The sequence below is a fragment of the Bombina bombina genome, chromosome 1 (genome assembly GCF_027579735.1).
Source record: "Bombina bombina isolate aBomBom1 chromosome 1, aBomBom1.pri, whole genome shotgun sequence".
Lineage (NCBI taxonomy): Eukaryota > Metazoa > Chordata > Amphibia > Anura > Bombinatoridae > Bombina > Bombina bombina.
Window position 1 is genome coordinate 245,906,934 of NC_069499.1, and position 27,279 is coordinate 245,934,212.

A 27,279-nucleotide genomic window follows, 5' to 3' on the forward strand; every position below is an offset into this window, starting at 1 on the left:
CTTTTTGCCCTTTACTGTAACAGTCGCTCCTTAGAGTTATAAGGCTCTGGACACAATGAATTTCTTGATTGATATTTTCCGTAGACACTACTTTAGGAAGGGAATCATATTTGGTACAAAGTACAACCTTATCCTTATGAATGATTAAAAATGGAAAATCACAAGACTGTGCTGAGAATTCAGAAACTCAGCTTGCAGAAGTGAGTGTCAACATAAAAAGTACTTCCCTAGACAACAGAATGATGTCAAGTGAATCTAATGGTTCAAAGATAGAACCATGTAATAAGGAAAGAACTAGATTCAAATTCCAGGGTGGAGAAATAGTTCAAATTAGGCTAGTTGTAAAACCTAACACCTGGTCAAAAGTCTGAACATCAGGAAGTTTAACCAACTTACTATGAAAGAGATAAAGCATAAATTTGACACTTTAGGAAACTAGCGGACAAACCCTTGTCAAGTCTATCCTGTAAAAATGGAAGGATTCTAGGAATCCTAAAGGAATACCAAGAATATCGTTTTAGAAGAGCAAAAATGTTGTAATAAATATTTTGTGTCACAGACTTTATAGCTTGTATTAGTTTCAATGACCGAATCTGAGAACCTTCTGTGTCTCAAAACTACGCGTTGAACCATGCCGTTAAATTTAGAGATTTAAGATCCTGATGGAAGAGGACCTTGCAACAATAGGTCTTGTCTTAGAAGAAAAATCCAAGGAAGAGATGAGGACAACTGCACTAGATCCACATAGCATGTCCTGCAGGGCCAGGATGGAGCAATTAAGATCACTGACACTGACTCCTGTCTGATCCGAGCAATGACTCTTGGAAGAAGAACAAACAGAGGAAACAGATATGCTAAATGAAAATCCCATAGACATACCAAGGCGTCTATCATGTACGCATTTGGGTTTCTTGATGTTGTACAGTACTTTGGAAACTTGTGATTTAAGGGAGAGGCCATCAGGTCTATGTTCTGTAAGCCCCATTTGATCACTAAGGGATTGAAAGTGTCCTGATGGAGAAACCACTCTCTAGGATGGGCCGATTGACTGCTGAGATAATCTGCCAGCTGTGTACACCTGGTATGTGAATTGCCGATAGGGAGAAATGATTCAACTGGAAATGTATACTTTTCCACCTTCAATAGGGGCCAGGTCTGAAGAGCCCGAAGAATCACTTGAAGTTGCAGAATATTAATTGGTAACCTTGCCTCTAGAGGAGATCAAACTCCTTACGCTCTTCGAGAAACCAAGACCACCCTGCCAGCCTGAGAGACTGGTGTCCGTCAGCACAATTGCTCATGACTGGCGAAGGTTGCCCCAGTGGTTAAAGAAAGATTTTGTGTCCCCAAGAAAAAGATTGTCGGATGGAGAATTCCAAAGCAATATGTTATTCCAAATGTAGATAATTCTTTGACCACTGAGGTAGCATAGACAGAGGTATCCAGTGAAGAGGGACAAAAGGAACTGCTTCTGAAGCAGGTTACCATAAGAACCATTGTCTCATTGAACTGAGTTACTGATGGAAATGGAGCCTTTTGTAGGGAGAGACACGCCCTCAGGAACTAGATGCATAAGAAGTGAGTCTATTATGACTCCTATAAATGCTGCCTTTATAGCAGGATATGAGCTTTAAGGTACATTGAATCTCGACCATTGCCTTGAAAAAAAATAGAAGCTTGTAAGTGTGAGCAATAGTTAGTGACAACAGTATATAAAATGCAGACTGACATCCCATGGCAATGATGGGAGTACCATGCTTAATTGACTTATAAAGAAGTATTAATAGCGCAAATAATTTTTAATAAATGATAATAGCACCATATATCATTATGTTCACTACAATAGATAATTGCACAGTTATAGTAAATTGTGTAGACTATAGATCACAGAGTTATGTGATGAGATGTACAGCTGCCTAAAGGTCTTTGCAAAAACACCTGCAAGATGTTATCAAATTTGAGCCCATAGTATTAAATTATTACACCTCCGTGTATGTACAGCATGTAGTGCTTTATTTAATAAGCGTATAAAACGCAATGATAATAGCCACAAAATGTGTTCTCATAGCCTTTCTAGCTATTCTTTCACTCAGTAGGTAAAGTGAGTAGGTTCAGAGTAACAGGCAGTACATAATTATTCAAAGAACGATTACGTTTACAATCAGTAATCAGTGTAGCTATGATCAAAATTGAACCCCATTTTCATTCATGATTACTTAGTTCACTTCTAAATAAAAGTGTTTTTAGAGCTAATCTCTCCAATTTACTCATATCTCTCCTCCTCCCGGCACTGATCTACACTTTATTTTTTTTATGACGCTTCTTCATCCAAGCAAATGATTTTGCAATTGATCCAAGGGGTATGCTGTGTAAGGACTTAGCCGCCTGAAGGCCAGAAAATCAATTGGCCGGATCAAGAAACATCACTGAAGAAAATAAAGTGTAGATCGGCGCCAGGAGGAGGAGAGGTATAAGTAAATCGTAGCAATTAGCTCTAAAAACACTTATTTATAAGTGAACTAAGTAATCATGAATGAAAGTGGGGTTAGATTTTGATCAGTTACACTGGATTACTCTGAGAACGATTATGTTTACAAGGGTGTGGTTAAATCACATGCACAATCGGAGGTAAATATCTTGCACTGAGTTTATTGACCTTACATAATGGAACAAGCTTGCAAAACACATGTTATCAGGAAATGATCCCTCTAATGTGCTGTTTTATATGTTTTTAGTGGGGGTATAATCATTTTGTTCAATAGTGTAATGGCAGAGTATGTTGAGATACCAGACATACACAAACAATAACATTGGTAAGAGAAAATTCTACACTAAGCTTAAAGTGGTGGTAAATCCAAGCGTATAACAAACACTAGCATTTACCATCACTAAAAATAAACACTAGCTTCAGTCATTATTTACAAAAAAAAAAAAAAGTTAATCTCACCCTATCTGTGCCAAAAGTATATCACTAACTCAGCGCCTCCGGCCGCCCACGGCACAATGCTCTTCTCCAATGAGGTGACTTATCCACCTCTAAACCAATAGCCATGCGTGGATACAGAACACTGTCAGTTGACACACACAGCTATTGGTTTAGAGGTGGAAATGTCACCTCATTGGAGAAGAGCGCTGTGCCATGGACAGCTGGAGGCACTGAGTAAGCAATATACTTGCCGCTTACATAGGGTGAGTTTAACACTTTTTTTTTTTTTTAGTAAATTAGGAGTGAAGCCGTTTTTTTCTAGCAATGGTAAATCCTTTCATTTGTTATAAGTTTTCCTAAAGTGATGGTAGATCCAATTGTATGACACATTTATTCAAACTGCATTACATTCTCCCAGGTTTCATAGCCTAGTCCAAGTAACTCCCTGGCAACAACTTTTTAAGGAGAAATGCTTAGAAAAATAAAATTACTCATTAAAGGGACGCTGAACCCAATTTTTTTCTTTCATGATTCAGATAGAGCATGCAATTGTAAGCAACTTTCTAATTTATTCCTATTATCAATTTTTCTTAGTTCTTATGCTATCTTTTAAAAGCAGGAATGTAAATCTTAGCAGCCAGCCCATTTTATGCTCAGCACCATGGATAGCGCTTGCTTATTGGAGGCTTACATTTACCCACCAATAAGCAAGCATAAACCAGGTTCTCAACCAAAAATGGGCCGGCTCCTATGCATCACATTCCTGCTTTTTAAATAAAGATAGCAAGAGAACGAAGAAAAATTGATAATGGGAGTAAATTAGAAAGTTGCATGTTCTATCTGAATAATGAAAGAAAAAAATTGGTTTTAGTGTCCCGATTTCTGCCTAGTAGCAGCCGCTAAATGGATAGTAAGGCATGGGAAGCTGAGGGGGCAGGGCTACCATGGTAGAGAAGACAGTTTCACTCAGAGAAAGCTTGAAAGCCATTGTGAGCGTAATAACATTATATAACGTGCAACAAGCATCATAGAATTATATAATGTACACCAAGCATGATAAATACTCAACATGCTCCCATGCAAAATGAGTTTCCTCTATTGATCAGATAACTGCACTGAGCAGTTAAAGGAACATAAAACCCAATTTTTTTTCTTTCATGATTTATATAGAACATTTTTTTATATATTTCTTTATTTAAGATAGAACATAACATTCTAAACAACTTTCTAATTTACTTCTATTATCAAATTTTCTTAGTTTTCTTCTTATTCTTTGTGGAAAAGCAGAAATGTAAGCTCAAGAGTGTGCACGTGTCTGCAGCACTACATAGCAGCAGTTTTGCATCAATGTTTTACATTAGCAGGGGCACTAGATGGCAGCACTATTTCCTGTTGTGTAGTGCTTCAAGCATGTGCACGCTACCTACCTAGGTATCTCTTCAACAAAGAATAACATGAGAATGAAAAGAATTTGATCATAGAAGTAAATTGGAAACTTTAAAAATTGTATCCTTTATCTGAATCATGAAAGAATTTTTTGGGGTTTAATGTCTTAATGATTGTTTTAAAGGGCCAGGCACCTATTTTCTAAAAAGTGCCATAAATATTTCACCAGAGCTGCCAGAGGGCTGTGAAGTGCAACAGTGTTATTTGGCTATGTCCCTGATAAGAATAGGGTAGGTAGGAAATTAAAAAAAAAAAAAAAAGAAAAAAGTATGTAATTAGGAGAGAGCAAGCCAAGTCCCCTAGCTATGCTGTTGTCAAATTACCTACAAATAGCCTCTGGGCTGTGTAAAGTCACTTACCTTACGCAGCACCCCTCCACTGGCTTACCAGGCATGTCAAATCCTTTGCTGCAGCAGCATCCAGTAGAGAGCCCACCCATTGCAGATATAGAGTACCGCAGAGAATTGCAGTATGAAATACCTGTGTCCCCCAGGGGGAGGCCCCGCAAAGCCCAAGGATAGTTATGGCTAAAGTGCACATAACAGGGTATTCCTATGCCCCTGTATCATCCAGCTGCTGTGAAGTTTCTCTGCTATCTTCTATGTAAATGATACTCCTCAGGTACTCTGGATCGTACATTGGTCTGAGCTCCCAATTTGTAATCCATAAGCAAGTAGCTGGAACAACCTCTATTCTCAACCAACTCCTACGAGGCCAAGAACAAAACTAAGAGAGAGAAGGGAGGTGGGAGGGATTTTAAGCGCTGATATTGGTTCTTGACCTTCTCCTAGTGGTGGGCAATATATCTCATATATTATGGAGGAGTGGACCATCATTTTACGAAAGAAACAATGCTTATATTAAGAATGTAAACTACTTAAAGGCTATGAGCATTAAACTGCTTGTTTTATGTGCAAATGTTTACTACAATAGTGACATCTTTGTAAAAATATTTGGGTAATAAAAAAAAAAAAAAAAAAAAAAAATTAAAACTGTATTTTTGCTTTAATCTTTAGGTTTTTCAGATAGCTGCATGGCAGTTCAGAAGGAGCTGCATTGGCTTTCATTGTCCAATAATGTACCCTGAGCCTGTCTGAAACTGGACCTCCTTTAGCAAATATTCCTTGACAATGCATTGTATTTATCAAATTGTAGACTTGGCAGGAAAAAGACCCTTATGCTGTCCATTGATAAAAAAAGCTGATTTGTTTTCTACCAGTCTAAACAATATGCTTATCTGGGTAGTAAAAAGGTAGAATTATATCCTTTGCAGAATTAAAAAAAAAACTTAAAAGGGACAGTCTACACCAAAATTGTTATTATTTAAAAAGATAGATAACATCTATACTACCTATTCCCCAGCTTTGCACAACCAACATTGTTATATCAGTATACTTTATAACATTTAAACCTCTAAATTTCTGCCTGTTTCTAAGCTTTTTACAAGACTGATAATTCATAAGTGCCATATAGATAACATTGTGCTCACTCCTGTTGAGTTGTGCATGAAACAGCACTAATTAGCTAAAAGGTAAGTTAATAAATAGAATAATAATAAAGGGGCTGTCAGAAGAGGCTTAAAAACAAAGTAATAACAAAGCTAAAAAGTATATTAATATAACCATGTTGGGCTGTCCAAAAATGGGTAATAAAGGAATTATCTATCTTTTTAAACAATAATATTTTTGGACTAGATTGTCCCTTTAACTAAAAATTCTGGACTGTACATAAAAACACCACAATGTCTTGATGTAATACCAAATATGGTTCTTCTACTAAAAGTACAGACATCCTCAAACTTGGCCCTCCAGAGGTTTTGGAACTACATTTCCCATGATGCTCAGCCAGCATATCAGCTGGCTGAGCATCATGGAAAATGTAGTTCCAAAACCTCTGGAGGACCAAGTTTGAGGATGTCTGATTTAGTACAGATACTCCTATCTATGCCACTTTTTTTTTTTATTTAGATTTTCCTGTTATAAAAAAAAAAAAACAGCCTATCTCCAGAACTTTTGCAAAATGTGTACAAAGCTAAAAATCACAGAAACAGTAAATGCATAAAGAATGTTGCTATCACAGCAAACATCTTGTATGTATGAGCTGTAGTAGGACATTCCATCGGTATCACAATTACAGCGCTGTACCTTTTCGCTTCTTGCGCAATTTTGCCATGTAGATTTCCGCTCTGATCTCCTCCAGGGAGAACTCCTCTACTCCTGCATAGACCTTGCTCTTGCAATACATACACTCCTCCTTCTCCTGGGTATTGTTCTGCACCCGCTGCAAGGGGTCTTCTTCCTTCCCAGGTTTACGGGTACTCAGGACACTGGTGATTGAGGGATTAATTTTGCACGGTGTTCTAATCAAGAGATGTATAGAGAATAATTTTTGTTAAGATTTTCATACGACAACAGTATATTATTACACACAATGGATATCTCCATTCTCATCTAGAAGGCAGACGTCATGGATCCTTAAGACAAGTTTATAAACTAAAAACATTGTCATACCAAGTCAGTACCACAAACCGATGGTCCCTGTGAGCATGTATATCATTATTAGTGGAGTCACATATAGAAAGAAAAAAGGAAAACTGCACTCAAAAAGTTAATTGGACAGTGATGGATGTCCATGCAATCATAATTTGATTTTTTTAACGCTTTAAATTAGGTTAAGTTTTCATAATTTAACTACAATTATAAGCAAAAATATGATTTGTGGCCTTTAATAGAATATTTATTCTTAGCCTTGAAACTTATGTAAACAACTTGTCCTAGACACACACGCATAAATTATTAGATATTTCTCACCTATTGCAATAATTATTAAGTTAAAAAACAAAAAATTACACTGTCTGTTGCTCTGCAGATTCCTCCACATAGGGGGTGAAACTTGGCACTGGAAAGCTCTGCGGCGTATCAGATGTAACCCGGGACTGGAAAAAAAAAAAAAGAGGGAGAACATTAGCTAACACAAGTTTTAGTTATACATTATACAAATGAAAAAAATATATACAGTATCTCACAAAAGTGAGTACACCCCTCACATTTTTGTAAATATTTTATTATATCTTTTCATGTGACAACACTGAAGAAATGACACTTTGTTACAATGTAAAGTAGTGAGTGTACAGCCTGTATAACAGTGTAAATTTGCTGCCCCCTCAAAATAACACAGAGCCATTAATGTCTAAACCGTTGGCAACAAAAGTACACCCTTAAGTGGAAATGTTGAAATTGGGCCCAATTAGCCATTTTCCCTCCCCGGTGTCATGTGACTTGCTGATGTTACAAGGTCTCAGGTGTGAATGGGGAGCAGGTGTGTTAAATTTGGTGTTATCGCTCTCACACTCTCTCATACTGGTCACTGGAAGTTTAACATGGCACCTTATGGCAAATAACTGTCTGCGGATGCGAAAAAAAGAATTGCCGTTCTACATAAAGATGGCCTAGGCTATAAGAAGATTGCCAAGACCCTGAAACTGAGCTGCAGCACGGTGGGCAAGACCATACAGCGGTTTCACAGGACAGGTTCCACTCAGAACAGGCTTCGCCATGGTCGACCAAAGAAGTTGAGTAGACGTATGAGTGCTGCCAGCATTGCTGCAGAAGTTAAAGGGGTGTGGGGTCAGCCTGTCAGTGCTCAGACCAGACGCCGCACACTGCATGAAATTGGTCTGCATAGCTGTCATCCCAGAAGGAAGCCTCTTCTAAAGATGATGCACAAGAAAACTTGCAAACAGTTTGCTGAAGACAAGCAGACTAAGGACATGGATTACTGGAACCATGTCCTGTGATCAAATGAGACTAAGATAAACTTATTTGGTTCAGATGGTGTCAAGCGTGTGTGGCGGCAACCACGTGAAGAGTACAAAGACAAGTGTGTCTTGCCTACAGTCAAGCATGGTGGTGGGAGTGTCATGGTCTGGGCCTGCATGAGTGCTGCTGGCACTGGGGAGCTACAGTTGAGGGAACCATGAATGCCAACATGTACTGTGACATACTGAAGCAGAGCATGATCCCCCTCCCTTTGGAGACTGGGCCGCAGGGCAGTATTCCAACATAACGACCCCAAACACACCTCCAAGACGACCACTGCCATGCTAAAGAAGCTGAGGGTAAAGGTGATGGACTGGCCAAGCATGTCTCAAGACCTAAACCCTATTGTGCATCTGTGGGGCATCCTCAAACGGAAAGTGGGGGAGCGCAAGGTCTCTAACATCCACCAGCTCTGTGATGTCGTCATGGAGATGTGGAAGAGGACTCCAGTGGCAACCTGTGAAGCTCTAGTTAACTCCATGCCCAAGAGGGTTAAGGCAGTGCTGAAAAATAATGGTGGCCACACAAAATATTAACACTTGGGGCCAAATTTGGACATTTCCATTTAGGGGTGTACTCACGTTTGTTGCCAACGGTTTAGACATTAATGGCTGCGTGTTGAGTTATTTTGAGGCGACAGCAAATGTACACTGTTTTACAGGCTGTACACCCACTGCTTTACATTGTAGCAAAGTGCAATTTCTTCAGTGTTGTCACATGAAAATATATAATAAAATATTTACAAAAATGTGAGGGGTGTACTCACTTTTGTGAGATACTGTATACTTCTACATAAACGCAAATCAGTAATTAATTTGCAAAGTTACTAACAAAAAGCTATGGACACACATACACATTGGATCCATACTTAGAGGGTAAAAATTTAGAAGCTGCAGAGAATAGGGTCATCTCAGGGTTTAACCTCCCACCCTGAGCCATAAGAAAACAAACCCTTTTTGTGTTCCAGGCTCCTGCCTTCAGCTCATTTTCCTTTGCCCTAGCAGGTGGAGGTGCTGCCCATGGCTGTGGTGTGAGGGAGGGGAGATCTCCAGGCAGCTGAACAGAAGAATTCTCATCAAATACTGTAAATCGAGAGCGGCTAGGGACCTGCTGTGGAGGGGCAGCCAATGAATTGCGGCTTTGGCTACGAGCTAGAAAAGACAAAAAAGCAGACCATGCATTATTTTATAATCTTTACAACAGGTGACCTGATGTCTTACAGTATTAAGCCTCAATAAAATGTTGTATACTTGTGACAAGTTTTATAAATATGCTACATTAAGCTTAAATTGCACTGCTAAATCAAACAAGTGTTGGTCCTCAGTTCCACTAATCAATATTTTCCCTCCACCAACATCCAGACATACGTTTTAATACGTCTCCCACACGGATGACTGGGGCTCTTGCTTTGTTCTTCCCTCGCGATTTCAATTCTGCCAGGGAGCTGCGCTGTGGCTCCTGGATCTCATCTTCATCAACATCCACTTCATCTGTAAGTCCTTGTAAAATATGGCGAGAGACACGGGCTTGAAACTGCCTGAAAAAAAAAAAAAGCTCTATATCAAAATGCATCACTCAGTATAGTCACTCAAAGTGATGACTTAGCTCAGCGTAAGGATTAGCACAGCATAAAGTAATTAGTGTAATATGTAACTGGCCCGTTACATTAGCACGTATAGTATTGTGAAAATATTAAATGCTTAGCTAATTATAGCATCAACAAGTAGGTTTAATAATAATCTGTAAATCCTCAAATCTGACTTGTGTTTTAAAATGTATCAATAATTCATCATCCAATGTAATTGATATTATCAAAAATTAACAGGTTTTGTATAAAATAAAAACATTATAAAACTTTTATTTTTACACTAATGTTCCTTTAAATGTCAAAGTAATATTATCCAGCTACGGAAAAAGTGGCTATGGCAATACATAAACCCAGCAATTCAAAATTAGAGTGTTAGGACACCCTTAAGTTTCCCAATTACAGGAGGAAGTCACACTTAAAAGGGACATGAAACTCCAAAAAAGTTTTCACGATTTATATAGAGCATGATTTTAAACAACTTTCCAATTTACTTCTATTATCTAATTTGTTGTGGTCTCTTGGTATCCTTTGTTGAAAAGCATACCTAGGTAGGCTCAGGAGCTAACTGATTGGTGGCCAATATATATATATACACACACCTCTTATTATTGGCTAACCAATGTGTTTAGCAAGTTCCCAGTAGTGTATTGCTGCTTCTTTAATAAAGAATACCAAGAGAGGAAAGCAAAATTGATAATAGAAGTAAATTGGAAAGTTGTTTAAAAATGTATTCTCTATCTGAATCATGAAAGAAAAAAAAGTTTGGTTTTTATGTCCCTTTAAAGGGACAGTCAAGTCAAAATTTAACTTTCTTGATTCAGATAGGGCATGCAATTTTAAACAACTATCTAATTTACTCCCATTAACAAAATGTGCAGAGTCTTTTTTTATTTACACTTTTTGAGTCACCAGCTACTACTGACCATGTGCAAGAAGTCACAGAATATAAGTATATGCATTTGTGACTGGCTGATGGCTGTCACATGATACAGGAGGAGAGGAAATAGACATAACTGAAATTTGTCAGAAAACAAAATCTACTAGCTATTTGAAGTTCAGACTAAGTGCTATTGCATTGTCTTGTTATCATGTGTTTGTTGATTATGCAAATCTACTGCATTTACTGGTCCTTTAAGTGAGGCTGACAGTGGAATATCAAACTGCTTTTTGGTAACAAGCATTGCATAATATTACCTGTATATCTTTTGGATCAGAGTATATTTATAGCAATATATTACATTAATCAACTCATGTCTGCTCATTTACACAAAAAAATGCTAGGTACATTTTTAGAATATGGAACCTCAAAAAACAGTTCCAATAAAGTTTTATAGTTTACAGTTGGTAGCCTTTCCTACCGATGTTGACCTTCCAGCTTGCTCAGGGGTTCTGCTTTGAGTTGGATACCCTGCTGGAATATGGTATCAGCCTTCTTGTAATTTCCTCGAGCCTCGTTTTCCTCCGCCCATGTGATGTAGAGTAGAGCGTGGTTAATGCCAATCCCTTGGCTATGTAAATAGCTGTATAAATCTAATGGTTCTGAGCAGAAGTGTGCCTAAATGTAAAACAGCATCTCATTAAATACCACTGTTCTTTTTAAACATTCATTGGCACCAAGAGACATTCTTCTAGTCCAGTATATATGTCATTTATTAAAGGGACATTAAAAGCAACAAAAAGATTTAAAGGGATACTAAACCTATTTTTTTTTTTTTCCTTTCATGATTCAGAGCATGCAATTTTAACCCCTTAATGACCACAATGTACCCTGTATGTCACTGGTCGTTAAGGGTTTTTTCAGGACATAATAGCACAAGTCTAGCAAGAACACGCTATTAATTCCCTCCCTCCAGCAGGCTTTGTGGAATAGAGCAGTCTCAACGCTGGTGGCAAGACCGCGCTATAAAACAATCAAGTCCCAAAAAAAGGCCAGCGACATACAGGGTACGTCGCTGGTCCTTAAGGGGTTAAGCAACTTTCCAATCTACTCCTATTATCAATTTGTCTTTGTTCTCTTGCTATCTCTATTTGAAAGCAAGAATGTAAAGCTTATGAGCCGGCACATTTTAAGTTCAGCATTATGTATAGTGATTGCTTACTGGTGGCTACATTTATTCAGCAATTAGCAAGGGCTGCCCAGGTGCTTAAACAAAAATTGTCCGGCTCCTAGTAAATTAAAAAGTTGCTTAAAATTGCATAAATCATTAAAGAAAAAAATTGGGTTTATTATCCCTTTAATGCTTTTCCTTTACCATATTACTAACTGTGCCCAAAAAAGGTTCTAACAATAGATTGTTAAACCATGACCAGTAGCTCACAGAAATGTTGTACTATTTAAAAGTTTCCCCAAACATACTAGTGATAAGGTTCAAATTATACTGTTAAATTGGCTTAGCACAGGTATATTAGATACTATGGTTAGTTTTTTTTTGTTTTTTTATGAATAAATCTTGATTCAGAACTAGAAAATTACATGACATTACACCATCAGATCTATAGTAGTTAAACATATAAGTAATTAATTCCTGATTCACCTGTAGCTTCTACTATAATAGCCTGTTGTCAGAACTAGTACTGTAACCCTGGATCCCAGAATATTGCACTTACAAACTTGAGCCAAAGTTTGAGATAGCGTAGGTCTCCGTAATAGCGCTCCTCTTTGTGAAACATCTTTACAGCTCTCTCTAGTAACGGAGCCAAGTTACTCTCATTTCCTCCCTGGGGAAATGCCTCCTCGGCCCATATGATATACCTAAACAAAAAGAGAAACACTGCTAATCTATAGTTTGCTTACATAGAAGTATATATTTATCTAAACTAAAAGGGGCATGCTAGTACACATTATGCTATGGCTTCTTAGCCACAGCACACAATGTTTGACAAAGTAATTTACTAAACTGCCTCCTTATAGCTGAAGGCTATTATCAGAATGTTTATATGCACCTCATGTCTGTCTAAGAGCAAATGGAGAATCTCTGGCATATATACCATAATTGTGTTTGTGCAACAGTCTTGCACATTTAGGAGTCACAGCTTTGCAGACCAGCAAAGACTAAAGGGGGCAGGGTTGAAAAAAATTTCCTCAGAGGCAGTCATCAAAGTGGTGCTGCTTTGTATCACTGCTCCGTATTTCTTTGTCCTCTTCAAACAGAGCTTTTCTATGGCTGCACTTTGATAAGGAAAACTTTCACAGAGCAAAGCTATGTTTAAAGAGAACAGCCTGATGTGCAAAGCAAAATTGCTAATAGTTTGTGCACGCATCCTGTTTTTTTCCGTGGACATGCTACATTTTCTGTGATGACATCTGACATCACAGCATGTTCTGTCTTGGTAAGTGTGTATATACCATATTCACCCAGATCAATATTGTGGGCTTCTGAAAGGTGCTATCAGCAAAATCTAATTTAGCTATAAGAATGCCTTTTTGTAAATTAATTAACATGTGAACCGTACTGTTAATATATGGATCCAGGTCAATTTGTGCAAAGATTTAAAAGGACAGTGTACTCAGACAAGTCGCATATAAGAGTTCATTGCATTTAAAGGGACAGTCAACCCAAAAATTACTGTAACTTATTTAGATTAGTTAAATAATGATCTTTACAGTAAACTGTAGACAAATTTTCATCTAAATAAACTTTGGCAGAAAATACACTTACTGATCTCATCTGGCTTTTTTGAAATGGCCGTCTGACCCCTCCTTCTCTGACGTCTACCAAAAGCTTGCACTAACAGGTTCCTTTCCTTTCTTCTCGTCCCTGCGCGCTCCTGCAATTTCAGCTCTCTAGCAGCTGTTCATACCCGGCACTCACTGCCTCTCATCCATGCTGTGCGCTGTGTGTTACAGAGAATGAGAGGCAGTGAGTGCCGGGCAGGCAGCGATGTGATGGTCTGTGCCCCTGTTTTAAGATTGCTTTACGAGATTATAGAGAAATAATATCCAACCAGGAGCTGACTGGGCACTAGTATAAAATAGACCTTACCAAGCAATTGCTATTATATTTTCTGTTTTTAAACTTCGTAATGCAAATAAGCTATATAATAGGGAAAATGATTTTAATCATAGGGGTTCGCAGAAATTCTAAAGATCATATTTCGATAAACACCTTACCCTGTAACCTAACGTCATATTTGACTCTCAACATTTAGCCAAATACATTATTTAGATTTCAAATTGCAGTAGGGTTATGGAACATATATGTCTGATTTGCCAGTATTTTACAATATGGACGAGCAAGCTGTCTGCAATAAGTGCACAGTGCTAGAAGTCATTGTCATATTGCAGGTCTTAGAACATTTATCTAATGCAAGTGTGATCGTACAGTACTGGGACACCGGGCGCAAATTTATTTCTGCCTAAGTGCCTATTATGTTGGCAATCAGCTTTTCTAAGGCGCCCGGTGTCCCAGTACTGTGCGATCACACTCGCATTAGATAAATGTTCTAAGATTTGGCTGCATGTCTGCTCTGGAAATATCAGCACCCCAAGTAGCTGCTGATAATCAAGTTGCGAGCCTCCATCAACAGCGTGCACCCACAACTTGCAAGCAATCAGCTCCTCAAGTGCTTCTAAGGAGTAGGATGCCCAAAACCAAGGGAGAGCCCCAGTGCTACTGGAGGCTGTATAGCCGTCACTCACTGGCACTAATCAGTCAGTGGGCAGGAAGTTGCCGCGCATCGACCACAGGAAGGCTTTGGGAATAAAGAATACCAGTGCTGCCTCTCTGCTGCAGCCAGCAGCGACGAACAGCCTGTAAGTGTTGCAGAATTGTTGCTTAGTAATAGGCACTTAGGCAGAGAAATAAATTTGCGCCCGATGTCCCAGTACTGTGCGATCCGCCTGCAAGCCGTCTGCAATAAGTGCACAGTTCTAATTAATATAGAAGTCATTGACATATTGCAGGTCTTAGAACATTTATCTAATGCGAGTGTGATCGCACAGTACTGGGACACCGGGCGCAAATTTATTTCTCTGCCTAAGTGCCTATTACATTGTCGAGAACTGGAAAATGGCAATTTAGAAGTAAGCGACACTATGGGTTTCTTTGAAAAAAGCTGTTATGTTCTTAGAGAATTCATTTTTTATTTTTGATTCTTTATGGGATATGGTTGTGTCCTTTGTTGGAATATGTTATGGTTTTAAAAGATATATTTTAACCATCGTGTTCAGAAAGAGTAGTGCAGGAGGTCAGTCACAGATATATTTGGCTTTGAGAGGAGGCTCTATTGTTAGCTGAGATATGGAGTGGAGAGAGTCTTCTAGGACCAGGTGTACCCAAAGAGCATTGTGCACACATGGTACCTTTTACAGAAAGATTCAAACACATTTTTTTGCCAGCAGCGACGGACAGCCTGTAAGTGTTGCAGAATTGTTGCTTAGTAATAGGCACTTAGGCAGAGAAATAAATTTGCGCCCGGTGTCCCAGTACTGTGCGATCACACTTGCATTAGATAAATGTTCTAAGACCTGCAATATTACAATGACTTCTAGCACTGTGCACTTATTGCAGACGGCTTGCTCGCCCATATTGTAAAATACTGGTAAATCAGACATATGTTCCATAACCCTACTGCAATTTGAAATATAAATAATGTATTTGGCTAAATGTTGAGAGTCAAATATGACGTTAGGTTACAGGGTAAGGTGTTTATCGAAATATGTTCTTTTTGAATTTCTGCAAACCCCTATGATTAAAATCATTTTCCCTATTATATAGCTTATTGCATTACGAAGTTTAAAAACAGAAAATATAATAGCAATTGCTTGGTAAGGTCTATTTTATACTAGTGCCCAGTCAGCTCCTGGTTGGATATTATTTCTCTATAATATCATAAAGCAATCTTAAAACAGGGGCACAGACCATCACATCGCCGCCTGCCCGGCACTCACTGCCTCTCATTCTCTGTAACACACAGCGCACAGCATGGATGAGAGGCAGTGAGTGCCGGGTATGAACAGCTGCTAGAGAGCTGAAATTGCAGGAGCGCGCAGGGACGAGAAGAAAGGAAAGTGCAAGCTTTTGGTAGACGTCAGAGAAGGAGGGGTCAGACGGCCATTTCAAAAAGGCCAGATGAGATCAGTAAGTGTATTTTCTGCCAAAGTTTATTTAGATGAAAATTTGGCTACAGTTTACTATAAAGATCATTATTTAACTAATCTAAATAAGTTACAGTCATTTTTGTGTTGACTGTCCCTTTAAAGCTAATACAGGAACACACTTTTAAAAAGGGCTAAATTCTATTCCCCCGCCCCACTGGAAGGCACATTTCTTCTGATGCTTCGTCAACATAGTTTTTCTGTAGCCAGTACACTTCTACTGCACAGCATAGGCTGAGGTTTAAAGGGATAGTCTAGTCAAAATTAAACTTTCATAATTCAGATAGGGCATGTAATTTTAAACAACTTTTCAATTTACTTTTATTATGTTCTCTTGGTATTCTTAGTTAAAAGCTAAACCTAGGTAGGCTCATATGCTAATTTCTAAGCCATTAAAGGCCGCCTCTTATCTGAATGCATTTGACAGTTTTTCACAGCTAGGAGTTAGTTCATGTGTGCCATATAGATAACACTGTGCTCATGCCTGTGGAGTTACTTATGAGAGGGCACTGATTGGCTTAAATTCAAGTCTGTCAAAAGAACTGGGGGGGGGGGGGGAAATCGCTTTTTCACATGACAAAATAATGGTAAAAGAGCTGTAAACAATTTAATACACACCAGCAGGAAAAAGGGATCATTGAAAGCACGTTAATAAGGGGGAGATTTTTAAGTACACTGTGCCTTTAAAACATATATAAAGATATCACTTACCTGTCCCAGACATCCAGGGTATCTTCACCTGAATAAAATCGAATTTCGAGCTCAAAATTCCTGGGGGGAAAAAAATATCACTGAGTAATATTGCCTTTCTGGTCCAAAATAAATATATAAAAGTGTGATAAGAATGCATAGCTCACAGTATAAAGTCTGACACACTGCAAGCGGAGCGGCGCGCAGCGTATAGATGCGGCTGTGCGCGCTCAGTGTGTCCTGTCTTTTCATCTCTAAGCACTCTGCTGCGTCAGGTCGCGTAGCTGAGCGCTCAGAGATTAAATATTTGAACTTCAGAAACGATGCAACGTGGTGCGAAGCAGCCGTTTCGCCTTGCGCCGCATTGCTTGCAGTGTGTCACAGCCTTAAAAGGGACACTTAACACCTGCTGAAAATTTTCTAAACTTTTTCTGAGGAATCAAAATAAACTAATACACTGTTCTCTATGCTGTATGTTCATCTTACTACAAACTCTTCATGAAAACTCCTCATATTTTCTATGCTTACCCACAGCTTGTGTTTTCCTATGTAGGGTGCCATCTTGTAACATGTGTGCACCCAAGTCATGTGATGCGCACGGCAGCTTCTCTCACTGATGTTATAGAAGGCAGTTATATATAGGATATATAAAAAGTGTGGTGGTGTTTCATTATAAAAATAATATGATGGTGAAAACTAAAGTAAATTCCTGGAACACAGAGAGAGAACATTCTCCTCAGATATTGCAGAGAACTGAATAACAGTGAGTAAAAAAAAACGGCTGGGGGGCGGAGCTAACCAGCAAGCTGAGAGGATGTGATTAACAAGAGCTCCTAGTACATAATATAGTAATACATATTTTAAACTAAGTTCTAACAGCCAAAGAACTGACTACCCAGCTTTGTGGGATACCACATATGGCCAAGAAGTGGTGGGTCAAATCTCGGGCGCTTTTGTGCAAGTTTAGAGCGGCCCGACTTTCAGGACCGGACTGAAATTGGGAAACACTGGGGATGCGGCCTACCCCGGGCCGGAGGACATACAATTAAATGATAACACTATCGGGAATCAAATCCCTGCCGCCCGACCAGATAAGACACGCCAGGTGGCCCTAAAGATTAACTACAGCATACTGCTGAAGCTAAATGATAGGTGTTCAGCAGTTGCGACTGGGAGCACGTTGGGACCTTCTGAGAACCGAAACGAAGATGGCGGATCACCGCATGGCTATCCTGGCTCTCCTTGAAAATTACGGCCACCAACTGACGAGCCGGCTGGATCGGCTTATACAAATTAGCAGAGCGCGCAGTCCGGATCGAGCTGGGGTCGGGTGTCTGGAGCGAGAGACCGCGGCTTCTGATTTAGGTGAGATTACCCCCCCGGAGACTCCCGCCAGCCATTTTCCCTCAGGAATAGCCCCCCGCCTAGAAGCTGCCCCAGCCTATAACAGGGGTAATTGCCCACCGCATGTTTCTGCCCAGAGAGGGGAGATTGACCCACCTGTGCCAGAAGGAACCCGGGACTGCCCGATAGACCTAACAGCTGCGAGGGCCATCGATGACAGGACTCTTGACCGGGGAAGCGTGTGGCCCGGGCTGCTGGTTGTTCGGGCGTCACTTCGTCTAGACAGTGGACCCCACATTCCACGCTGTTCCGGTGGCCTGCAATGTAGTTGCTCCTTGAAGACACCATGTATGCAGGGTATGCAAGGTCATGGGGACTGCTGGGGGAACATGCCTCACCAGAATAAGTCCTACAGGAAGACAGGTGTGGGGTGACTCTTCATGTCTGTTGTGGGGCTGTATATCATCACTTTGGTACTGCTGTTATGCCCCTGCACAACCTACATGGTGACTCTTTATTTTTTCCCTCTCCTACTTCATGACGGCACTGATGCCTGAGACATTATTAACCCTGTTTAGGAGAACAACCGCAGAACTTTAGACGCACCCTCTCTGCTGTGGGTACACATGCCATTTGTCGCCTGAGGACATGCTGACCAACACCCAGTTGGCAATTTGTTTTTTAATACAAGCAGGGGGATCACAGCGCATATAACACCAACCTGTTTGCTTAAGTGCACTACTGCCTGTAATTTAGTATGGGGTCTAGGGACTCTATATTCAAGATGAACACTGTATGAGAATATGTTGATTTTGGGACTAAGTTTACTCATGTTCTATAATGCACAGCTCCCATAGGCTTGTAGCACCTGCTTAATGGATATTATAGCCTTGTTAGACCTTAGATTGTTTTACATATTTATACAACCTTACTGGTTACTGTGAAACTCTATCATGCATGATAAACCTTGGTGTAGGTAGTTTCCTGTGAGTTAGCTTAGAGTGACTATGCTATGTTTAGTTAATATTACTGATATCTCCCTATTTAGCGGCATACATTGGTCTGGGAGCCCTCATCTAGATAAGCACATAGTTTCTTTGGGACTAGCACCACAGCGTATACATTAATGCAGAGGGACCACTAATAGCCCCTAGCCCTTATTTAGGGAGTATCTGTGAACTGTATTGACTGGTCCTACAGCTTTGTAACTAAGTATGACATCAACCTACTTTATGAATATAAGATATAATTAATTAAAAGATTAGTCTTTCACTACTCATAGTGAATAAAATTTACACAGGTTACACTTTATTCCAGTCAGGAGAACTAGACTCAGTGACTTCCAGGTCGTACATATTAACTGTTCTATTTACTATCCTGAGCTATAAATATATTACTCAGTTAAGATGACCTTTTGATAGGTTGCTTTGACCTCTATCACACAGATTGTGAGTTTCTTCCCCCTTACCTTTGTGTTCAGTTTCAAATAATGTTAAGTTGTTACATTAGTATTCTATGTTCCTCAAAGCAGCTAGACTATATTAGCTATAGCATAGCCTCCGCATAGGCTTGAAGCAATCATCTCCGCAGACACTAAAACTTATATAGCCTTCTATGTGTTTCGCATTTCTAGGTTCACTTTGGGGTTGTTTGCCTTGTTAGATATGACAATTGTTAGCTGGAGGCTATGCTATTCCCAACCTAACCTCCGCCCCCCCCCCCCCACACTTCTTATGCGGTTAGGGCCGTAACCTTCCCTCCGCATAACTTTTTGACAGAGTATAGTAGTCTCTGTCCTACCTGCAGAGCTATGCTCCAGTCTTTCCCTGCATTTCTGTAGCATGGCTCTCGGGGTTCCAATACAGGAAACTCAAGTTCATTCACGATTTCCTGTGTCTCTGAAGTGTTCATATGATAATAGTTTTAGCAATATGTATGCTCCTTTAACTGCTCAGTGTTAATGGTTTATTTGGATTTAGAAAATAACTGTGGATTGTTTTGCATGTCACCTGTAATAACTGTTGATCTGTAGAGCTACATTGGTGCCCTCTTATACTTCACTGTTCTGGTATAGTGTGTTCATTCCATAATCTGTATTTATCTGACTCACACTGAAACTGCAAATTTCACTATTATCTTCATTGACATGTCCTCAACCACTTTATTCAATTTGTGGGCCCTTGATTGGCCCTGTCTGCCTGAGGACTAAGCGAACCTATAAGATTTAAAAACTGAGGTGCCCAAAATGCCATGTCATGTCAGTATAACGTATGTTGTGGAATGTACCCTGTTGATGAGACTGTTGTATTTATGCTATTTTAACCTCAATAAAATAAAAATTTAAAAAAAAAAAAAAAAAAAAAAAAACGGCTACTAGACTCTCCCTCCTCCCTCGCCTCTGAACATCGGGCGGGCGATTGCAACTTTACTTAGAATAGCTATAGCACAGTGAAACATACAGACTGTGGATCTGTTCAGTACATAAAATGTTTAAAATATGTTTGATAAAAGAAGATGCAATTACTGTATTACAAATATAAAATAGATCTTTGTCCTCATATACTGCAATGAACGCTTTGCATTACAGTGAATTAGCATTGAATTTGCCTGCCTTCTAGAACATCAGTGAGAGAAGCTGCTGCCGTGCGCATCACATGACTTGGGTGCACACGTGTCACGTGACTGCAGTGCCTGAAACGTACGTTATAAGATGGCACCCTACATAGGAAAACACAAGCTGTGGATAAGCATAGAAAATATGAGGAGTCTTTTTGAAGAGCTTGTAGTAAGATGAACATACAGCATTGAGAACAGTGTATTAGTTTATTTTGATTCCTCAGAAAGTTAGTTCAGAAAATCTTAAGCAGGTGTTAAGTGTCCCTTTAAGGCCTGGGATCAGGTGATACAGTTATCTTACTGAGCATATTCAATACATCAACCCAAGGGGTTTTGTGCAAGGCATTTTATGCCACTCCTACCTGTTCTGTTCTAAGATATTCTAAAATCCTGACCCTACAACAAACAAAATAGTTTCTATGAGTTGTCAGGACTACAGAAAGGAAGGGAATGATAGGCTAGCACAGGCTTAACAAACCTAGGTGCCAGGGACAAAAAGGCTTGCTGATAGAGGAAATATAACAGGACTCATTTGTCTATTTCAACCAACTGGATAACTTTAAATCGGTTTTTCATCAGTCTTAGTTTAGAGTTTAAGCATAGCCAGAATGTGTATGAATAAAAAGCCAATATATAATCAAATGAAAAACTAACAGTATAAGGAGAAACACATCTGGATGCATTTGTATCAATATTTCCTGTGCACACTTACTGTTTCTGCTGCTGGATACTAGTTTGACTGCTACTCTCTTGCTGGGAAAGAACTTCTTGCAGGGTGGACATTTGTCTCCCCCGACGCAGAGGCTGCACATTTTCTTTGCTCAGCTCCCATTCAGCTCCTGCTTCAGCCATAACAGAATCTCTATGGGAATTAAAAGGAAGGGGATGTATATCATGGCACAGGGAGCTCAGAGAGAGTGCGTCAAATGTAGATGCTTTAACTATTACTTACACCTAATTGTATTTTAAACCCCTTGACTACCACAAAGGAAAACATAGTGCACCAAAATTCACTGCAGCATTAAAGGGGACATGAAACCCACAATTTTTATTTTGGAATAAAATGTGTACAATTTAAAAAATAAACTATCCAATAAACTTCTGTAATCAAATGTACTTTGTTCTCTTGGTATCCTTTGATGAAAAGCAGGTAAGTAGGTTCAGGAGCATACACATCTGGAGCACTAAATGGCAGCAGTTTTGCAAGAATGCTTTTAACAATGTTATACATTTAAGACAACACTGATGATGTCAAGTGCTGAAAAGCATTGCAGTAAAACTGCTGCCCTATAGTGCTCCAGCCTCATATTTTTATTAGGAAAGAACTTGGAATTTGTCATGTCCTGATCTATGTCACGGGAACAAAACTACAAGAGTTCTGTTGTGCTGGCAGCTGTAATACATAGTGTAATACTTATGCAAACCATTTAAAGGGACATAAAAACAGCAGATGTTTCTGTCATAATTCAGATTTAATATACAATTTGAAATAACTTTACACGTTACTTCTGTGATTACATTTGCTTTATCCTCTTTGTATCCTTTGTTGAAGTAGCAGCAAAGCACTTTTGGAAGCTAGCGGAGTCCACGACAACAGAACTTAAATGTGCAGCTACCAATCAAGAGCTAACTTTCAGTATTGCATTGCTGCTCCAGGGCCTACTTAGGTAAGCTTTTCAACAAAGGTACAGAGAATGAAGCAAATAACAGCAGAAGTAAATTGGAAAATTGTTCAAAATTGTACACACTATTTGAATTTATGATCTTTATGAGGAAAAATGTTTTGAGACTGCAACAGGCAACTTCGTCTCTGTATTGTGTGTGGCTCCTTCTTTGCTATGCTTTCAAACAAAGGATTACAAAAAAAATTAAAGGACCGTTAAAAGTAAAAGGGATGTGGGTGTTTGGAGAAGAAAAAAAAAAAAACACTGAAAGTGCCTTTAAATTGAGGTGAATGGGAACTGTTTTTACTGTAAATATGTATATGCTTGTATACCTATATATTTATAAAAACACACACATATATTTTTTATTTTTTTTATTATTATTATTATTTTGTAGCCCAACACTGCCCCCTGTGCTGCACTAGGTGCTTTGCCGTGCCTCACAGCATGAGAACGAGGCTTCCTTTGGAGCCTATGGAAGCGCACTCTCGTAAGCACAAGGCTTCCAGGCAATGCAAACTCAGAGGTTCGGACCTGCAGTGCTCCGCAGGTCCCAAGTGGCACTTCTTTGTGTTTAAACACAGTCTTAAAATGACATGCTCTAACAGATGCGAGTATGCAATTTTCTTTATTTTAAACAAGAATGGCCCTTTAATGGGCCATTAGAGGGATAAAATGACATGCTCCACTTTGTTAGAGCATATAATTTTATCAGTAGCTGCACTATAGAACTACACTCACCGGCCACTTTATTAGGCACACCTGTTCAATTGCTTGGTAACACAAATTGCTAATCAGCCAATCACATGGCAGCAACTCAATGCATTTAGGCATCTAGACACGATGACTTGCTGAAGTTCAAACCGACCATCAGAATGGGGAAGAAAGGGGATTTAAGTGACTTTGAACGTGACATGATTGTTGGTGCCAGACAGGCTGGTCTGAGTATTTCAAAAACTGCTGATCTACTGGGATTTTCATGCACAACCATCTCTAGGGTTCACAGAGAAAATATCCAGTGAGCGGCAGTTGTGTGGCAGAAAATACCTTGCTGATGTCAGAGGAGAATGGGCAGACTGGTTCGAGATGATGGAAAGACAACAGTAACTCAAATAACCACTCATTACAACCAAGGTATGCAGAAAACCATCTCTGAACGCACAACACGCTGAACCTTGAAGCAGATGGGCTACAGCAGAATAAGACAACACCAGGTGCCACTCCTGTCAACTAAGAACAGGAAACTGAGGCTACAATTCGCAAAGGTTTACCAAAATTGGACAATAGAAGATTGGAAACACGTTGCCTGGTCTGATGCGTTTTGATTTCAGCTGCGACATTCAGATGGTAGGATCAGAATTTGGCATAAACATGAAAGAATGGATCCATCCTGCCTTGTATCAACGGTTCAGGCTGGTGGGGTAATGGTGTGGGGGACATTTTCTTGGCACACTGAGCCCCTTAGTACAAATTGAGCATTGTTTAAACGCCACAGCCTACCTGAGTATTGTTGCTGACCATGTCTATCCCTTTATGACTACAGTGTACCCATCTTTTGATGGCTACTTCCAGCAGGATGTCACAAAGCTCACATCATCTCAAACTGGTTTCTTGAACATAATGAGTTCACTGTATAAATAGTAGAACACACAGGTAGCACACAAAATAGGCAACAGATACCATTTTAATACAGAGAGCAACGTTTCGGGGGTTCCTGCAACTTTATCAAGCTGAGTTCACTGTACTCCAATGGCCTCCACAGTCACCAGATAGCAATCCAATAGAGCGCCTTTGGAATGTGGTGGAACGGGAGATTCACATCATGGATGAGCAGCCTACAAATCTGCAGCAACTGCGTCAGTGCTTTACAAACTGTGCGTCGTGACACGTTAGTGTGTCGGCTGCAGTGTGTAGGTATGTCCCTGCTTCAGCACCAATTTCTTTTAATTTAAAAATTATTTTTTTTGGTTTCCGACTTTCCGCCTGCCTGCTACCCATATCACATGATTGACACGTGATTGATGCCTAGTGGGTCACAGATCATCTTAACCTATTGGCGCAGCTTAGTTGGAACTGAAACTATTTACATTTGCAGTCAGGAGCCAATGTGCAGCCAATGGGGTCTCCTCAATTGGCTTGTGACCGTATGTGTAGTCAGTGAGTGGGACAGCAGTGTATTTGCAGCGCGGGCAGTAGTCAGTCGGACTCGCAGAGCTCTGAGGGCAGCAGCTTAAACACTGAGCTGAAGTCAAAGTGGGTTTTTTGGGACGGCTTTGCAGCTAGCTCCCAGTAGTGCATTGCTGCTCCTGATATATGGATAGAAAGTGGAAGCTTAAAGTGTCTTTATCTAATATTCCACCAAATATTCAGAAACTGTGTTCATCCCATCAACCTCATACATCTCATTAAAATAGTAAGTAGCTAGTGGTGGTGTTAATAAAAAAAAAAAAAAGTTTAATTCTTGCACATACATACTGTTACTTGTAAATATATTTTGTTGTTATATAACTTATGTATGTGTCCATATCTCTTAAAACAAGTTAGTTTAATCTCCTGTTTGCTAGTACAACTGAATTACTGTGTCGCGAAATGATGTAGGTCTAAAAAGTGCGTCACCAACATGAAAAGTTTGGAAAGCTCTGCGATGCTGTCATGGAAACATTTCTCAGAAATTTTGTTCCATATTGACAACACCTTGTTGAGTCTATGCCACGAAGAATTAAGGCAGTTCTGAAGGTTAAAGAAGGTCCAACCCGGTACTAGCAAGGTGTACCTAATAAAGTGGCCAGTGAGAGTATGTGTTTAACCCCCTTAAAGGTGTTAAACACACAAAGTAAGGCTCAGGTTCAACCTTTGCTGGTGTAAAACACAAGGTTTGCAGAGTTACTAGTGATAAAATATTTTTTAATTATTGCATTTCATCAATATAAAGACCCTCTAATGTAATTTAAATTTTTTGCTATGCCAGGTGCAGATTGTATGGGAAATTGCTCCTTTAGGTTTATTTTTTAGTTTGAAATTGTTTTTCCTCATTAAAAACCTCAAATCATTATTCTCAAGAAAATACCCATGTAAATGGGCTGAGTCAATATGTACAGCAGACTTCTTTATCTTACCTATCAAAAGCCTCCATATTTTAGCTCTCCCTCTATAGATAGGTACTAAAATTACTTATACAGGTTATGTTAGATGGCCGGTATAACAATTTATTGAGAAAACATAAGAACTCATTGTATTTCAAGCACTGGAAAAAAACTGTTGTCACTTGTTTACATAGCTTCTCTATTGATAATACTGCAGTATTCATATTATGCAGTTTGTATGTTAGCAGGCAAAGATAACGATTTTAAATGATAAAATAAATATAAAGGCCATTTGTAAAGAATTAAATACTCTAACAGGTAAATTGGGGACACAAAGAAGAGAAAAGATTTACAGTACAAAAACTGTTTAAATTAATTTAATGTCACTGCTAGCCTCACGCTAAAGTATGTCACTAAATCAACTAATCCTCCGTAGAGGAGCACCTCTGCAAAATGCAAACTTCCTATCACCCATTCTCACCCAATGTACACACCCACTGTGCCCCACTTTTGTCTACAGCACTAGCTGATCATGCCTGACTCACCACTGACAACAGCACCCATACCTGATACTCAAATGTTGAAGCGCTAGAAAGTGGTGCGGCATAGCTGTAAAAGCAGACTAGAAAATATCACCTGAACATCTATGAAAAAATTATGACTTTTTGCCTCAGAATTTCCTAACTCTCCACACTCCACTAAGCAGCCAATAAGGATGCTAGTCCCTGGACTGGCTAGGGAGTGTGCATCTGGCATGTGCAGGCACAGCCATGGGAACTTTACTAAAAAATCTCAAGATTTCAATGAAATATCATGAGATCACAGCAAAGCATGACCTCAAAACTACTGGTGTTAACTGGTTATTTTTCCACCAACTTGCAAGTAAAGCATAACTGTTCACAGAGCACTTAGTCTGGTGAGCTGAAGAAATTGTGAGGTAAAATATCTTCCCTTTTTACATAAAGAAGTTTAGTTGATATTTTCATGTCAGCATTTTACAGTAATGTTACATCACTTTGAAGTGATTTAGCAGGAGTATCAGGTCTCTAATTGTTCATTTACTGAAAAAACATAACTACCACACACAGAGGCACCCCTACACTCACAGGCAATCCCACTTTCAAGTCACACACTTGGAATGTTTTCTCCTCTGCTAAGTAAATCTAACCATTTACACACACAATGCCATTCACATTCCACTTACGGCCAATGCACCGTCTATTACGTCACGTATGATGCCCCCTGTCACTCAGTGATGTCACCTACTAATCACTCGCAAAGTTTCCTTCCTCACTCTCAAAGGTAACGTCCTCTTCCTGAAACATTGCCACAGTCATTGCTCCCACCACTATACACTTATTTATAAGTCCTCCTTCTCTATACCCTCACAGTGTTAACGTCCCCTACTCGCAAACAATGCCAATAGCTAAATCTACACCCCTCGCATTTCCATCTGCATACACACTCTCCAGCTCACTGATAACCCCTCATACCAGGCCTTGCGGCATTCACTCCAAAATTTCCGCACTGGATTCAGTTACAAACTGATTCTCGCCACTGTGATTTACAAAACAAGGGAAAAATACCACAGCTGTGACCAGTTATACTAACATCACAAATCTCCACACTCACCTCAATGCACCGCCAGGAACAGGAAATTCAAACAACCGCCGCGCTTTGATTGGACGGACGTCTTGCAAGTCACGTGAGCATTCTGCGCACTGTTTATGGTGGATTACATATATATATCTAATTGGCTTTTAGAGATCACGAACCACGGAGCAAACTGCTAGTGCATCATGGGAGTTGTAGTCTTTATTGAACGAGGTCAAAATAGGGGCATTTGATATGATTGTGATGAGTGAATTTTGCTAAATCTGACAAAAATAATTATAATATGCATTTTACAGAAAACATTTGAGAGTGAAAGGGGAGGAGTGGGGAGTTCACACAGAAAGATAACTGTGTAAAAAAGTGAATAATTTGCCAAGGCCCGGTGAACTGAAG

General features: G+C 39.5%; 1 protein-coding gene across 1 annotated transcript in view; it reads right to left on the bottom strand.

The window, feature by feature from the left end:
- The window catches only part of LOC128645133 (mitotic checkpoint serine/threonine-protein kinase BUB1 beta), a 170,741-nt gene extending 143,794 nt beyond the window's left edge, over nucleotides 1-26,947 (bottom strand). Inside the window, exons 1-9 of the mRNA XM_053697906.1 lie at nucleotides 26,905-26,947; nucleotides 21,238-21,387; nucleotides 16,587-16,646; nucleotides 12,386-12,530; nucleotides 11,137-11,333; nucleotides 9,558-9,727; nucleotides 9,142-9,341; nucleotides 7,222-7,307; nucleotides 6,517-6,731 (exon numbers count right to left, since the gene is read on the bottom strand). Coding sequence (XP_053553881.1) covers nucleotides 6,517-6,731; nucleotides 7,222-7,307; nucleotides 9,142-9,341; nucleotides 9,558-9,727; nucleotides 11,137-11,333; nucleotides 12,386-12,530; nucleotides 16,587-16,646; nucleotides 21,238-21,377 — 1,213 coding nt within the window. The 5' untranslated portion in view covers nucleotides 21,378-21,387; nucleotides 26,905-26,947. The remainder of the gene's footprint in view (nucleotides 1-6,516; nucleotides 6,732-7,221; nucleotides 7,308-9,141; nucleotides 9,342-9,557; nucleotides 9,728-11,136; nucleotides 11,334-12,385; nucleotides 12,531-16,586; nucleotides 16,647-21,237; nucleotides 21,388-26,904) is intronic.
- Nucleotides 26,948-27,279: the final 332 nt, after the last annotated feature.